Raw genomic sequence first — 16,032 nt, forward strand, 5'->3', positions numbered from 1 at the left:
TTTTCAAGCGACACCGCAGCGAACGCGAACCTACCACTTCCGGGGCTGACCCGAGGAGACTCCTGAGCGCAACGGTCGAGACGGAAGTAGCCCTCTGTTGAGATAACTTCATAATCGACTCTCGCGTCATTTCGGTTGGCATTCTTGTTTGAATCTTCATCTCTCGTTTTGATTATGCAAAAGATCTACGATGGTGCTATTGAACAATCGATACAGCGATGACATGGAATAAAAAAATTGTTATTGAACGTATCTTAAATATTCGCATCCTGTCTGTTAATTGTAACATGCTTCAATCATAGTTAATTGTGAGGTTAAATTGAATTAATTTACAGAAGAAATATAGGTTTGTCACAGTTTTTAGGCTGCTTGATTAGATTTAGAACTTACTACACAAGTTCGTTTGGTATTCTTCTATGGACCTTTGGTTAAGAACGCATTAATATTGTCGATATAATCACCTTGGTAAACGGCACGATCTCAAGCTCCCAGTGTCACACAAAGACTTTATAATCCTCTTAAGACTGTAGCCGAGGATGTTGCTTAAGAATCTCGCAAGAAACTTCGACTAAATTTCCAGGCTTTTAATATCCCCCGAAATCTGATTAACTGTTTACTCGAGGTAACGCTTAAAACACTTCACTTATTCAAAACAATCGAACGGCACGGCTCGTCTCGTATCGAGCGCACGTTGTCTGACTACACGGGTATCTACTACTTGCTTTACGCTCTACACAGTCTATTCAACCTCGCCACTTCCACGTGCAGCAATACAGACAGGCGTACACTTTCCTCTTTGAATATGTACAAGCTTTTTAATTTATTTATTCGGTGGTAAAAAAAAAAAATCAACTCGCGTGCACGTCTGAGCAGTGAATCTGCATATTTATGACTCTGAAGGAATTCAGAATTAAAGGGGTGGGAGCTGTTGCAGAGGAGAATCTGCCTCTCGAAATAAGTACAGCACGTTTCAAACAGATCGTTCTGACGAGCCACTTCTCAATCCTCTCCCCAAGCTTTCAGGGATTCCCTAAAAATCACCGTGATCTGTCAAGCGGAATTTCATTTCCGGCGACTTTCCTCGTCCGACTGTCGCACCGTTTTCCTACGTTCCCCGTCGCTTCGAATCCCAGCGATCGATCCAAGAAATAAGAAAACACGCGACTGGCATCGAATCGATTCGTTTCGCGAACGCAACAATGCGTTCCGCGTGCAACTCGTGCACGCTAAGCGCAGCCCCCGTCCCGTTTCTCTCGCGGCTCGTTCCCAGCTACGCCACTGCATTATAGATCATTGTATTGCGTTGAACTTGTCCCGACGGATAGAATTTTAAACGAGAAACTTCCGTCACTCACCCTGGCGCAATCTACATTTTCAACTTTCCATCGATCGATACGAAAGGCGACGGAAAGAGAGAGTGGAGGACAGATGTCGTCTCTGTGTGCGTGCGTGTGCATGTGCGCCGAAACCGTCGCTCCTTTTCATCGATCGAACGTCAAGAAAAAGTCGTTTTCCACGCGACCTATCAGTATACGCTCGCCGCTAAATAATGCAGCCTTTTTTGTATTATAGTTCACGCGAGTTCGATATCAACGAGCAACGAGAGATCGCTGGCATCCTCTGGATCGTGTATCTTGATGAATAACCGTGTTGCATGCGAGTTATGCATCGTTATCTTTGGCCAGGTTCTTTACGTAAACCAGGAAATTTAATTAGTTTCAAGAGAACGAACGATGCTTCATAATCGATGCGCGGCTTTTGCTTGCGCAATCTTATTAAGAAAATGTGCTTTTTTCCGATGCGAAGAGGATAGTTTTATTTTGTATATATGTGTATTTTATAATCTACTCCATCGTAGATATTGAAGATTGATTTATAGTATGTTCAGAATTAAGATTAAAAATCGTCCAGCGAATAGTTGCGGTTCTCTTTTTACCAGAAAAACTATCGCAGCAGCTGAAATTTCAAACGCACTTTTATCGTTGCTAGATCCAGATGGAGACTGCAGAAGTTTGTGTAAAAATTTTCCTTTATCGCATTAGCGAATTGCAATGCAAGTCGATAGTAAATGTGAAACGTGTCATTTCACTTGGAGTCTTATTTTAATATTAGTAAAAATTCAGCGAATGAATGATCCTCTCTTTATCTCTTCCTTTTTGCCACGAAGCTATTGTTCCCCTTTCCAGACGACGATAGCCTGACTCCGTTCAATGCATTTTATCAGTGGAAACGAAAATCGATCGTAGCTACTTGTTTCTAAAAAATGCATGGACGAATTGTTTTGTTTGTCTCGTCATTGCTGCAACGGTGGTTGGTAACGGGGAACGTTATGGAAGTTCGCGACGAGTTCTATGGAATACGGACACCGCCAAGTAGATTCGAAGCGTGTCATCCGGGAGCCAAGTTCGTCATAGAATTTCTTTCGACTTTCTCCTTTTACTTGCGAACTTCGGATCGTTCGAAGGAGTGACTCGCGTGATTCGTTGTCAACGCATTTTCTAACAGAGGCATTTAGCAGGGTTTTGTGATATTACGACCGATTGCGAGTATGCGAGAGCATTGGAAAAGTAGTTCGAAGTGTAGTCGATTAATTTTTACATTTGCACGATTAATTATCTCGATGGGCACGTTAAAATAATTTTTGCTTTTTTCGTAGTCTTAGATACTTGGTTACTCGTTCGAGTTGTCTATACATGCTTCCAGAAAGTCGCTGTTTTCCACACCGATTAGGAAAGAGCACCAGCTCCAATTAAAATGCAAATTCCGGTGAGCCAGGTTTTCTTCCTGCTTCAAGAATCAAGTAACTCCCTGCTAACGATAGAGGAACATTAACCTGATTATGAAGCAGAATTCGTCGAATAATCCGCGAGGAAATTTTACTTTCTGTCTTAATTAGAGATTTTACGAATCCGCGAACGATCACTTTCTTCTGATTATAATGAATAATATCAGCGCTGCGTTGGTACTTTTGCTACTCCATTAATATTAATCGTTGGTAACAGTTCGATATTCAGATTCGAATAACATTTCCCTCCTTGAATGGTTAGCAGCACCTGAATTAATTCGAACCTCGAATGCAGTAGGAACAGTTAATACAGATATACGTCGTGTGAATTGCTGCCGCTTTCGTCTTCCGATAATTCCTTCGATATAATAAATTACTGTAACCAATTTCGTTGGATTCTCATTATCACAGGATACACGTGCGCGTACGTTCGTTTTAAACGGTTCGCAAAACGTGCAAAATATTGTTGACCCAATTCCAACACATCCTGTATGAAAAAATTGAGTTTTAAATACTGTAATCGAAACGAGGAATATTTTTACTCTAATTATTCAGGATTACTTGTTAAATAAGAATCCATAAAAACATTTATCCATAAATGTTCTCTGTGCACAGTGTGTGCATCTCTGAATTTATTTGTTCACTATTCTGACTCTAATAATATCGAAGGGTTACTCGAGAAAACCCATCTGTCCATTACCCAAATCGGTATCGAGATCATTCCACCCAGTCCTCTAATCATTTCCTTGTTGAGTCATGGAACAGGATCGTAAAATTGGCACGTGCTATCCTAGAAACCGTAAACGTATTACTACAGAAACAGAGTTACGATCCGAATCGTAAAGCGATAAAAGAAGTTACGCTCAATAAAACAACCGTCCACGTATGTGAACGAGTACGTGCTACGCCCCTGTTCGCGATTCTTTATTAATACCTGAGAACGTGGCAGCTTCGACAATGTTAATTCCACGGGACACCATAAACGTAGTACGCGACAGTTCACTGACGAAAATAGAGTGATCAGAAAAATTTCGTAACGCACCCATGCGTTCTAATCAAGGGGGTGGTTTTTAATTAAATCGTACGCGTAGCTTTGCATGGTAGAAAATGCGTTCCAGCTGAGAAAAAAAAAAGAATTCAAAATCGTAAAAAAAAAAATGTAGAATTCCGCATTTACAATCTATTTCTCGTGTTCGACTCGGTGCGAACAGTTCGTAAATTTTCTACGCCGATAAACTCGTTAAACCGTTAAAAAGCAATATCGAGGGGTGAGCCTTGGTGCGGATCGGAGATAATAAAAATTCGCGAATCTGTTTCGCCCACGCGAGGAGGAAGAATGCGTGGCGCCTTTTCGCGAGCCGTGTTTCGCAGCGTTTCGAAGGCACGAATTCTATCGGCGGTTGTAGAGCGCTGTATCGATCCAAATGCCGGATGCTATACTCCCGGTTGGAACGAGGGTTTTCTGTATCTGCGCGCAAACAGGTAGACACGATAAGGGAGATTTAAATTATACGCTGAGCTACGTGAATTTTCCGATCCGTGAAGAAAAAAAAAACGAGAGGAAAAATAAAAGAGACGGAATATATTTCCCTGTAGGGCTCTCTTTTTGTTTCTCTAATCGAGCTTCCACGAGCCGTTTTGCCAGTGAATTTGATCGAATGAAATTTATCCAAATGAAAAGCAGGAACAAAAGGTCACGAGTCAGCTAGGCATCGGAACAAGTCTTAATAGTAGGTTCATAATGGGAAATTATTCCATAGATTAAATGGAAAGCGCGACACGTATTAGCGATTGTTCGTGGGAAGTTTGAACATTAATTGGGGCGACATTCGCGTAAATTGCTACTCTATTTTTTGACAATTAGGAAACACGAGTTTCCACTTTGAAATGCTGGGAAACTCCTTGCTTTGGCGGTCGTTTCCACGCCAGTTCCGTGGTATCCTTTTTCGTTATTATACCTTACTTTAAGTTTCTATTCCGTGTTACTAAAAAGAGAAGTATAAAAGTATCAAATGCAGTGCAATGCTACGCCTCGAAACACGAAAAAATTAGAAAGATGTGTTAAGGGACCAAAACGATTTTTAATCTAAAATTGACTACTAATTTATGGTCTGCAATTTGAATTATCGATTCAATGTTGAATCGATGTATAATGTGGTCGATATTAAATGATCTATGATAAATTATCAAGCGATAGTACGTTTTGTTATCACGTAAGCGTAGCTAGGAAATTTGTGTTATCAGTATTCGAAACTAGTAGACTGCCTTATCTACACGTGAGCAACAAGCTTTTCCTCGTGGAAATCGATTGCATGAAACGCTTACCGACATTGCAGGGTCGGTATTTTCCAGGGAAATTTTCCCGCAAGTGGTACTACCCTTTACAATGGACGGGACAAACCATCCACCGAAAACACTTTGGAATCATTTGCAACATTACCGATTTAGTATTGACTAGATAGAATTAAAATTAAACGTTAAATATACCTTGTTTGCGAGAGCAACAGAATTATTATGTGACAAATAAGTATACCCATTGTAATATATTATAGCGATGTTAATTAAGCTAAATATATTCGATATCAGTCTAAGTCTGACGAAGATTTAATCTAACATTAAATTTTCAATTAGAATCTGCTGATTTACGGACAATAAATCTTACAAGAGTGCAAATCTAACTTCAAATCAAATAAAATTAACAAATAATTATGTATGCTACTATAACGGTTCGTTAAATACATTAATTTATAATAAAAATATTAATATTACCAATATTATAACTTATTATGAGAGGCGGCAATATATGCATAACTCCCACCACAAACTTAGGTAGTGAGGGAACTCAGGGAGTAGGGGAGGGTAGTAGACCATGAAGAGTGAAGAGTATATAAGGGTAGCGCACGCATGGATCCAGCTTTTCGTCGCTGAACACCGTAGTGCGAAGATCAAAACCAACCGTTGGAGATTGAGGGTTGACAAGGTGTGGAGGTGCTACTGAAGGTTGACTGAAAGTGGAGGCGCCAGTGGAGGGTGGATTATCAGTTGGTAAGTGCACTTAAATATTTCATTGATACGGTCATTTCTTAGTATTGGGCCCCTGCGTAGTCACCTCCACGAGGTGGGCCTGGGTCCTTGGTAACGTTTTCGAATGACCGGTCTTTCGAAAACGATATCATGCTAAGGACTACGCACGTAGATATAAGTATAGTTGTAAACTCGATACTAAAACCACCAGAATCAGTTAATAGATTACGATTTACAACTTTTGTCTTGTAGAAAGATTTCATAAATTTACTATCATTATTTCATTTATTTATTTCATTATCCCACTATTATTTCATTAACTTTGTAGTATATTAGAATAATTTAATCACTGCTGTTTCTAGTATCGAGTCTTTTGCAGTACAATTTAAATGTCTCGAGTCCTTTTCAGGACTTTGGAACTTTAAATTGGATTGCAAATAATTTAAGTTAATTTTAGTGAACATATTTGTACATTCACATAATATAATTTTATAACTGTGTAACCTGAATCCCTTCTATCCTGACCTCCCTAAATTATCTCAATTGATCTTAATTATGGTCGATGTTATTCAATTGATTCGGGAATTATTCTCATTATTTTTTTCTAAACACCATTAGTTGGAATTAGGGTCGTTTAAAACCATCCTGCTTGATCTGTAGTAATTTCTATCTGCCTTTGGTGTTTGTTTTTGACGGAGGGTTGTTTGATGATTGGAAGTCCACTTAATATCTACTCTATTTTAATTTCTGCACTTCTAAGTTTTAACATGAGTTGATCAATGATTTTATATTGATCGATTGTATTTTCTCCGAAGTTGTTCTCATCATTCGATGGTTCGAAATCCAATTCGTTCCTTCTTCACTTCAATTTCTACATTCGACGCTGGATCACAGCTGGATCACCGATGGATCGCCGTGGGATGCGTGCGCCCATAGTTATAAGCACTTAGATTTAAGTAATTTAATTGTAACTCAATTGTAACAAAATTGTAAAGGAATCCATTTTCTTATCCGAAATGAAAAATAGCAATTTCTACAATCGCGTTTAGTCAGTACCGATAAACTTGCGTTACATACTCCCTTGAGCATTCTAAGTTTGTACTGCGTGAAATCGCTTCACGTAGCTTCCCTTTTCTTTTCTTTTCTTTTCTGTTAGTTCGAGATTTCGTCTTCCATTGCCACGCAGCGAAATAGTCGATACTCAATCAAACTGATGTGGTTTTCGGTGCCCATTGAGATTTCGCAGCCCTTGTCGATTGGTACGCCCGTTGGGTACTCGACTTGGGTATAGGCTTAGCACAGTGGACGCGCTCACGCGGGTTCGTTCCGAGTAGCTCCTACCCCGTGTCGCTGGGGTCTTCGGACCTGCTGTAAGACGACTTGGGGCGGTCTGCGAAGTTCGTTCTTGTCGTTGGGCAATGCGTCCTAATGCTAAGCCTCGCTGAATTCTTGATGGTACCCGCATTCACCATTGGGGAGAGCGTGGTATCAACTGTTTCGACGTAAGACGTGGCATAACTTGTTCGCGATTCGCGTCGGGTATGGTTCGCCTAGTGACTGGTGACGAACCATCGGGTTAGAATGCTCTCGCGAGAATCTAACGCAGGTTTATTTGGTACTTGTTCGTTTTGCTCGCGTCGCGAATTTCATTTCCATTCTTACTTGATGTTAGTTTCTCATCTTAACTTTAATTTAACTTAATTTTATCGGAATTTTTACTAAAAGTCATCATCTTAAATATCGTACCGTAGAACACTTTAATTTTCCTAAAGTGTCAGTAGAGTCACTTTACATATTTCACTTTGAATAAAAAAATGGCATTCCTCGTCATTCCTTTCGCAAAAGTCCATGCTACAATTTCTAAGTTCTATAATAGATTTTAGAGAATGTAGTGTGGATTCCGATTGTTTGAAATTTAGATGTAGAGTCAGTCCTCGGTACCTTCTGTACCGAGAACACCTGAATGTAATGGAGGGTGGATGGGATTAGGGACATAGGGATGGGTCCCTGCGTAGTCACCTCCACGGGGTGGACCTGGGCCCTTGGTAACGTTTTCAAGAGATTGCGCTCTTGAAAACGATATCAAGCTAAGGACTACGCACGTAGATATAAGTTTAGTTGTAAACTCGATATTAAAAGTATCAGAATCAGTTAAAAGATTACCATTTACAACTTCTGTCTTGTAGAAAGATTTCATAGACTTACTATCATTATTTCATGTATTTAATTCATTATCTGACTATTATTTCATTAACTTTATAGTAGATTAGAATAATTTAATCTCTGGTATTTCTACTATCGAGTCCTTTGCAGTACAATATAAATCTCTCAAGTCCTTTTCAGGACTTTGAAGCTTTAAATTGGATTGCAAATAATTTAAGTTAATTTTAATGAATATATCTGTACATTGACATAATGTAATTTTATAAATGTATAACCTGAATCCTTTCTATCCTGATCTCCCTAAATTATCTCAATTGATCTTAATTATGGTCGATGTTATTCAGTTGATTCGGGAATTATTCTCATTATTTTTTTCTAAACACCATTAGTTGGAATTAGGGTCGTTTAAAACCATCCTGCTTGATCTGTAGTAATTTCTATCTGCCTTTGGTGTTTGTTTTTGACGGAGGATTGTTTGATGATTGGAAGTCCACTTAATATCTACTCTATTTTAATTTCTGCACTTCTAAGTTTTAATATGATTTTATATCAATGATTTTATATTGATCGAATGTATTTTCTCCGAAGTTGTTCTCGTCATTCGATGGTTCGAAATACAATTCGTTCCTTCTTCATTTCAATTTCTACATTCGACGCTGGATCACAGCTGGATCACCGATGGATCGCCGTGGGATGCGTGCGCCCATAGTTATAAGCACTTAGATTTAAGTAATTTAATTGTAACTCAATTGTAACAAAATTGTAAAGAAATCCATTTTCTTATCCGAAATGAAAAATAGCCATTTTTACGATCGCGTTTAGTCAGTACTGATAAACTTGCGTTACATACTCCCTTGAGCATTCTAAGTTTGTACTGCGTGAAATCGCTTCACGTAGCTTCCCTTTTCTTTTCTTTTCTTTTCTGTTAGTTCGAGATTTCGTCTTCCATCACCACGCAGCAAAATAGTCGATACTCAATCAAACTGATGTGGTTTTCGGTGCCCATTGAGATTTCGCAGCCCTTGTCGATTGGTACGCCCGTTGGGTACTCGACTTGGGTATAGGCTTAGTACATTGGACGCGCTCACGCGGGTTCGTTCCGAGTAGCTCCTACCCCGTGTCGCTGGGGTCTTCGGACCTGCTGTAAGACGACTTGGGGCGGTCTACGGAGTTCGTTCTTGTCGTTGGGCAATGCGTCCTACTGCTAAGTCTCGCTGAATTCTTGATGGTACCCGCATTCACCATTGGGGAGAGCGTGGTATCAATTGTTTCGACGTAAGACGTGGCATAATTTGTTCGCGATTCGCGTCGGGTATGGTTCGCCTAGTGACTAGTGACGAACCATCGGGTTAGAATGCTCTCGCGAGAATCTAACGCAGGTTTATTGGTACTTGTTCGTTTTGCTCGCGTCGCGAATTTTATATTTCTTCAAATTAGCTTCTTATCTTAACTTTAGTTTAACATAAATTTACTTCCATTTTTACTAAGAGTCTTCGTCTTAAATATCGTACCGTAGAACACTTTAGTTTTTCAAAAGTGTCAGTAGATTCACTTTACAAACTTCACTTTGGGTAAGATAATGGCATTCCTCGTCATCCCTCCCGCAAAAATCCATACTGCAATTTCCAAAATCTATATTAGATTTTGGGGAATGTATTATGGATTCCGGTTGTTTGAAATTTAGAAGTAGAGTCAGTCCTCGGCACCTTCTGTGCCGAGAACACATATATGTAATGGAGGGTGGATGGGATTAGGGCCAATAGGGCTGGGTCCCTGCGTAGTCACCTCCTCGTTGGTGGACCTGGGTACTTGGTAACGTTTTCGAGGAACCAATTCCTCGAAAACGATATCATGCTAAGGACTACGTGTTAAATTTAAGTTATTTGCGATCTACTTAAAATTTTGCAACCCCTTTTCAGGACATGAGAACTTTACATTGAATTACAGATGTTATAATAAACTGTGATACCATTTAACCTAATTTTTACCTTTACCACTAATTATATTATTAAGAATTGTTCGTTGAATCTAATATTGATCATTCTACAAGACCAAGAAACCCTGGATGTGAAATTGTCCTACTCACAGGATATCACATCTGACCTTATCAGCTTCCGGATTGGATGCGTTTTCCTACATTTTCCGCTCTAAAGTGTAGAGGGCATTGCAGATCTGATGGTCTCTTGTACCATCAGTAATTCAGAACATGGGATACAATCTTCTGTACAATGAATGGTCTTGTCCTTATACTTAGTTGATTATTCTATCTCTTGGCAAAACTTGAACCTCGATTGTGGTCTTGAGCAGTAGTATCACCAGAACATTAGTCATACACACTAGAAGAACTAATATCATGCTCTTACTACTACCCATACTAAGATCAACTACTTTCAGTCAGCTGTATATTCCATGGTGGCTATAAAACCGTGCGAAACTAATAATATATTCTAACTTTACTTGTGAATGAGTCGAACGCACAGTGATAGAGGTATTTCTCATTGTATCTGGTATAATGGAAAATTTTTCTATGGGACGTTATAGCTCAAGAAAGAAGAACTCGATGGAAGTCGAGAAAACACGGCGTAGCTTGCATACTTTGCATAGAAATTATGTTTGGATTACCTCTGATCTTTGTGAGGCGAATATTGAAAGACGTGAAGACCATTGTAGCTCTGAACCGCACCAATAATCCATTTGTGCAAATTAATTGCCAACTGCAGTTGAATAATTAACGAGACACGTTGTCTCATCGATAGTAGATCGTTATCGACTTTCTGCGCGCATTAATTATCCGAATTGGAATGTTTCAGCGTTACGAAGCTACGAAAATATGGACACGCGCCACCTTTTTATAGATTGAATCAACATGTTAGGGTTGGACAATGGCCAGCTGTAATGCACGTGTGTGTTCCGAGTAAAGAGTAAGGGTAATTACTGTGCAGAAACCAGCGACGGACGCTATTAACCCTAATACAAATAGTTCAGTAATTACATAACGGTTTGAGATGGTTTGAAGTATATTGACAGTGGTTCATTAATACTGAGTAGGCCGCTAATTGATGGCTATTGTTTAGCCTGTTGGGTGATCTATGCGAATTAAAGGCGAACAAACTCCGGTGTCATTAAGGTAGATCCATTATTCACGTATCAATCGATAAGTTTGATAAAACTTTAACTAGTCGTTGGACAATTAAAACATTGCAATTCATAGATCAATAATTAAATGAAAAATTGCGAGGAAATTAATATTACGTATTGGCGAAATTCTATTGGTACTCTTGCCGTCTGTTTTATGCATTTATAAAATCATTAACAACGTCTCACTTTTTCGTATGTTATTGACAGTTAACGAAAGAATTAGACGACAAAATAATTTTATGCGAATATATAAAAAACAGTGGCAGAAGTGATAATTTTAAACAGAAAAGGAGATTAAAATCGTATCGTTCTGTGGACCGTCGTGTCTGACCAGTTACAGTGCTTATCTACTTAGAACTTTGCGTGGTTAGTAAATCTCGTTTAGGTAATTACGGAAGTTACGGTAAAATTGAATTTCTAAATGTTTTCAGACACTTATCGCACGGTAGTGTAAAAAACAAACGTCCTGCTAAATTATTAATAAAAAACGCTAAAATTATTTTCAGAGATTTCGTTCCGTGATAAGCGAACGTTCGAAATAAGATTAGATTGTGTAAACTTCGAGAACTGAAATCTCTTTTTGATACATTCTGAACGTGCACATTAACTATAAGTTAGAGGGAAGTTACTTTCGCGTGGCACGAGGACGTATCAGTTAATCTAAACTCGCATTAAACGCACAGCCAACCTTTCAACTCAGTATCAACGATGGTCTCGATACGCGATCAGTATGAATCTGAATTATATCAGCTACCGTGGAAATTGCTCTAATAAATTGGCCGCTTTAGTGAGCTGGCAACTTGTAATCTCTCAGATGCTACAATTTAACGTACAGACTTATCCCGTTATCGCGCTCGCAAGTATTTTTTTGCGAACAGTAAACGCACGGAGGGAATGTATAATTACATTCTTTACGTGCACGATATTTTCCGCAAAATGAGAGTGGTTTTTAATTTCCCCGAACGAAGTGGTGTATGCTTTCTCAAGCAACTATCCAGTTTATGTAACAAGTGGTATTATGTGGGGACGAAAGAGCTTTCCGAGCAAGAAAATGAATTCGTGCAATAACAAAACCATCTCGTACATACCGCAGTTTGCACAGCGTAGTAATTCTTCTGCTGTTTCCGCCAGCAATTGAGCACGTGCGAGGCCGACGAGTCGTGGCAATGCTGAGGACAGTCTTCCTGGCGCCCTTCCGGCCTTTTCGTGCTCGGTGGATCCGGCCAACGATCTAGATTGCTCCAGTATTTTCCCTTTCGTTTCACCGCGTAATATCGATAGACTACTATCGTCATCGCCACGACCAGGGCCAAACCAGTGCCAGTGGCCGCCCCAAAGATCGCAGAGGAAACCATATTCCCTCGCCCTCCTCTTCCCTACCCCTTGGTGCTTGCCTGGCTCTCGCTTCTTTTTCTTCGCAGAATTGTCACGACGAGTTAGCCTGCCCTCCACCAGCCTTGGGTCTGAAAAAGGTCGGTTCCATTACATCAGAAGGGAAATTTCAAACACGACCATGATTAGATTATTCTCATTGTACCCTGTTATTTTATTTTTCTTTTCACCCTTTTCCACGTCGTTTCTCTTCTTTCCTTTCTCCTTAGAAATTCGTCGGTGCTCGCATTGAAATTTACTGTATTTGCAGAGGATTTCTATTTGAAATATACCATGTTGCACATTGTTTTATTTATTAGCTCGCGATACGAGTTCCGTAGAAGTTCCAACAGGAAGCAACGGTTGCTTTTAATGTTTACTTAATTGATCGCGCGTGTACGTCAGAAATTCATATCCATGCATAATGTCAGAGGCAAAATGATGCTAGTACATACAGTGTAGGATGACAAGAAGGTATGCAAAATATTGACTGTAATTTCCAATTGAATTAAGTATAGGTCAGGGTGCTCGAGATTACACAGTTTTTTTGCTTAAAGTCTGCATTAGCTTGCTATTAATTTAATCGCTATAAAATAACCCCCACGACTTTACTCTAGTCTATCACGTTTGAGAGAAATATCGTTCATTATTTTCTCCAATAATTTGCACACCTTAAAATACGGAAGATATTTTCAGTGGAAGCGCAAACTTTGTTCGCAGTGATACGAACACTTTATAGTCAGACACTCGTGTACTTGTGATTGGAAAGCTTATCTTCCAAGATTTTTATCGCAGGAACTACAATGTTTATTAAATTTATCCTGCATAAATATCTAACTTTTCAAAAACCATGATAAAACTTTGCTTCATCTTCTCCCAGACTCATAACTCAAAAGTTACCTCGTCGACGTTAATTGTTTTTGTTTCAAGATACAGTTTTAATCTCGCACGTATTACACGCAACTTCTAATACCGTATGAATGCTCGTCGGTCACTTTAATAAACCTGTACCAGAAAAGACTGAATGTAGGACGGATTTGCTGAAAAATTCCCACCCTTAAAGGTCAAAGTTTATTATCCGACGCCGACAAGGCGTCAGAAAAAGGGCGAGGTAAAAAAAGAAAAAAAAAATAAGAAGACTTAATACGATTTTGCCGTAGCAGTTGCGTTACGCTCAGGTTTACGATGCATTTAACGAGGAGACGAGAGCGAAAACGACCAACGATCCAACGACTTCGACTTATGCGAGCCACCCTGTTTTATGCTGTCCTCCATTTTTTCGTGTAACCGAAAAACGTGTGTAAGAAAAAAAGAAGACACAAGTAAAATCGTACAACTACAAGATGAAATCATTGTTTCGTTGATTTCATTACAAATGTCAGACTCAAAACGAGAGAGATTAAGGAACATGAATTTACGATATAAGGAGTATCAAAGAATAAACAATTTTGAAGATTCTTAACAAGCTCCCTGATTTAATACGTGTCGATCTGTTCCTGAAAAATTATGAAAATCATATTAGTTCTCTATGGAGTGGTTCTAAAGATGTAAGAACCAATTACGATCACGAAAATCATTGTAAACTCGTTGTGACTTAAATCTCGAGAATCCGCAGTCATATTTCCCTTGCCACATCGTTCGTCTCGCAATTATCGATGAAAAGATTATCGAAAGGGTAACATTAAATGCACAAAAAGTACTCGATGCCACTTTCTTTCTTTTTTTAACCGTTCCACACTTTCCACCTGAGCGTACAGTTATTTTTCGCCTCGAGTAAAATGGCACGAACCAGCCGAGTGAATGGTACGAGTACCATGCATACGATAGTGGGCATCGATCCAGCGATCGATAAAGCGTTCTAACAGGGTTCGCCATCGTTTTTGCGTTGACAACGAGGCAATGATTTCAGTGGCGCCTATCGTGGGTCGCATTAAAATGTAACGTCGCGTGTAATGCATGACAGAGTGGACAGGACGGGCGATATTTCACGGTGATAAATCGCCGCGGCTGATACTGTCTGTTAATCGACCCGACCGAACGACCTGCGAACCGTGTGCGGCTAGTTAAACTGCCTAAGACACGGCTCGCTAGCTGATCCAGTCTTGTTTCGATTTTTCAAGAATCATTTATCGTCTACACAAGAAACGTGATACATTTATCAGTGCCATAAAGCAGTTTCAGTGGCTGCAAAAAGTATTGGTATTCGCTCATACGTTTTCTAATTGGATTTCATTGTTTCGTTTCTGCGTGGCAAATAAATTCGCAAACGAGAAGCTGGTAAAATCGATACGATACACGGTGGTAAATACAGGATTATTTTGAAGAACAGCGTGGATATTTTCAAATGTTTAACCCACTTTTTTCAGCACCAACAAGGGAGACTACGAGGCATAGGGTGCAAGGATATTTTAAGATCGTTCGTTATATATTAAATCAGTATCTAATTGTTAATTCTATCGTAATAATCATGCCCTTTCTGACGAAGTAATAAATAACTTTAAGGACTTTCGAAAATAATTTTCTAGATAAACTGATAAAAAAGTGAAATTAATCGCGATTAAAGAAAATTACAGTAGAAGTTATCCGCATTCCCAGAATATTTGCCATGTTAACATTTTCCTTGATCTAGACGATGGTTAGCCAAATAAATGACCAATCAAAACAGCTCCTGGTTTCATAACAGATGTAGACAAATACATATTCTCCCTGCGAGGCGAGTAAAGGAATAGATCGATCGTTCTTTTCTGAATTCTAAAAACCAATTGAAGATCGAAGGCACGAGAAATATAGTGCAGAGTCAATTGCAAATGAAAACATTTACGTTTTCGATGAGAATCCGTTCAGCGAGAAAGTTGGAATTTGTCATTAAAAACTTTCAGCGAGAAGTTTGCGCAAGTGGAAATTCAATTTGTAGACAAACATGTGAGGGAAAAAAATTGTAAACACGCGTTAAAAGCTATTTCGTTCCCCTTTCCGTGCGACTAGGCCATTAAATTGTTATTATCTCCGCATCGTTGTAATTGCATTTAAATTAGTTCCCGTTGTAACGATATAACGAGTCGGTAAATATTTTTTAAGGATTCGATTAAAATCGTGGCTGCGATTGAAAATGAAATTAAAAGATAACCGGTTTTATTATTCCCTAGAGAGTTACAATTATTTGCGAACGACGTTGGTGCTAACCAATTAGGACGAATTTAATTTACGAACGACCGCTGCCGTTTCAATGTAAATTATAATACCGTAGAATCGAGTAATTTTATGAGAATGCTGGCTTGAAGGAAATACGCGGCTTCCAGAATTGTAACCAGAGGAGAGCAATAAATGTGAAAGCGTGGGTCGTAAAGAACAATCGCCTATCGGGAAATTCCTGATGACGAGCGCTCAGCCAATCCGCTGGCTACGTTTTTGCCCAACAGAGGGTGAGAATGAATAAAAGCAAAGTGGAGACGAATGAAAACCAAGTAAGGGCTTTTTTTCCGAGCGTAAAACCGTGCTACCTCGAGAGTCACTAAATAACAGTGACTTCTAGTCATTTGCTATTATCAATA

General features: G+C 39.2%; 1 protein-coding gene across 1 annotated transcript in view; it reads right to left on the reverse strand.

The window, feature by feature from the left end:
* The window catches only part of Sytbeta (Synaptotagmin beta), a 53,286-nt gene extending 40,813 nt beyond the window's left edge, over window positions 1-12,473 (reverse strand). Inside the window, exon 1 of the mRNA XM_076903968.1 lies at window positions 12,199-12,473. Coding sequence (XP_076760083.1) covers window positions 12,199-12,465 — 267 coding nt within the window. The 5' untranslated portion in view covers window positions 12,466-12,473. The remainder of the gene's footprint in view (window positions 1-12,198) is intronic.
* Between the last annotated feature and the right edge of the window lie 3,559 nt (window positions 12,474-16,032).

The sequence above is a fragment of the Xylocopa sonorina genome, chromosome 11, assembly GCF_050948175.1.
Source record: "Xylocopa sonorina isolate GNS202 chromosome 11, iyXylSono1_principal, whole genome shotgun sequence".
NCBI lineage: Eukaryota > Metazoa > Arthropoda > Insecta > Hymenoptera > Apidae > Xylocopa > Xylocopa sonorina.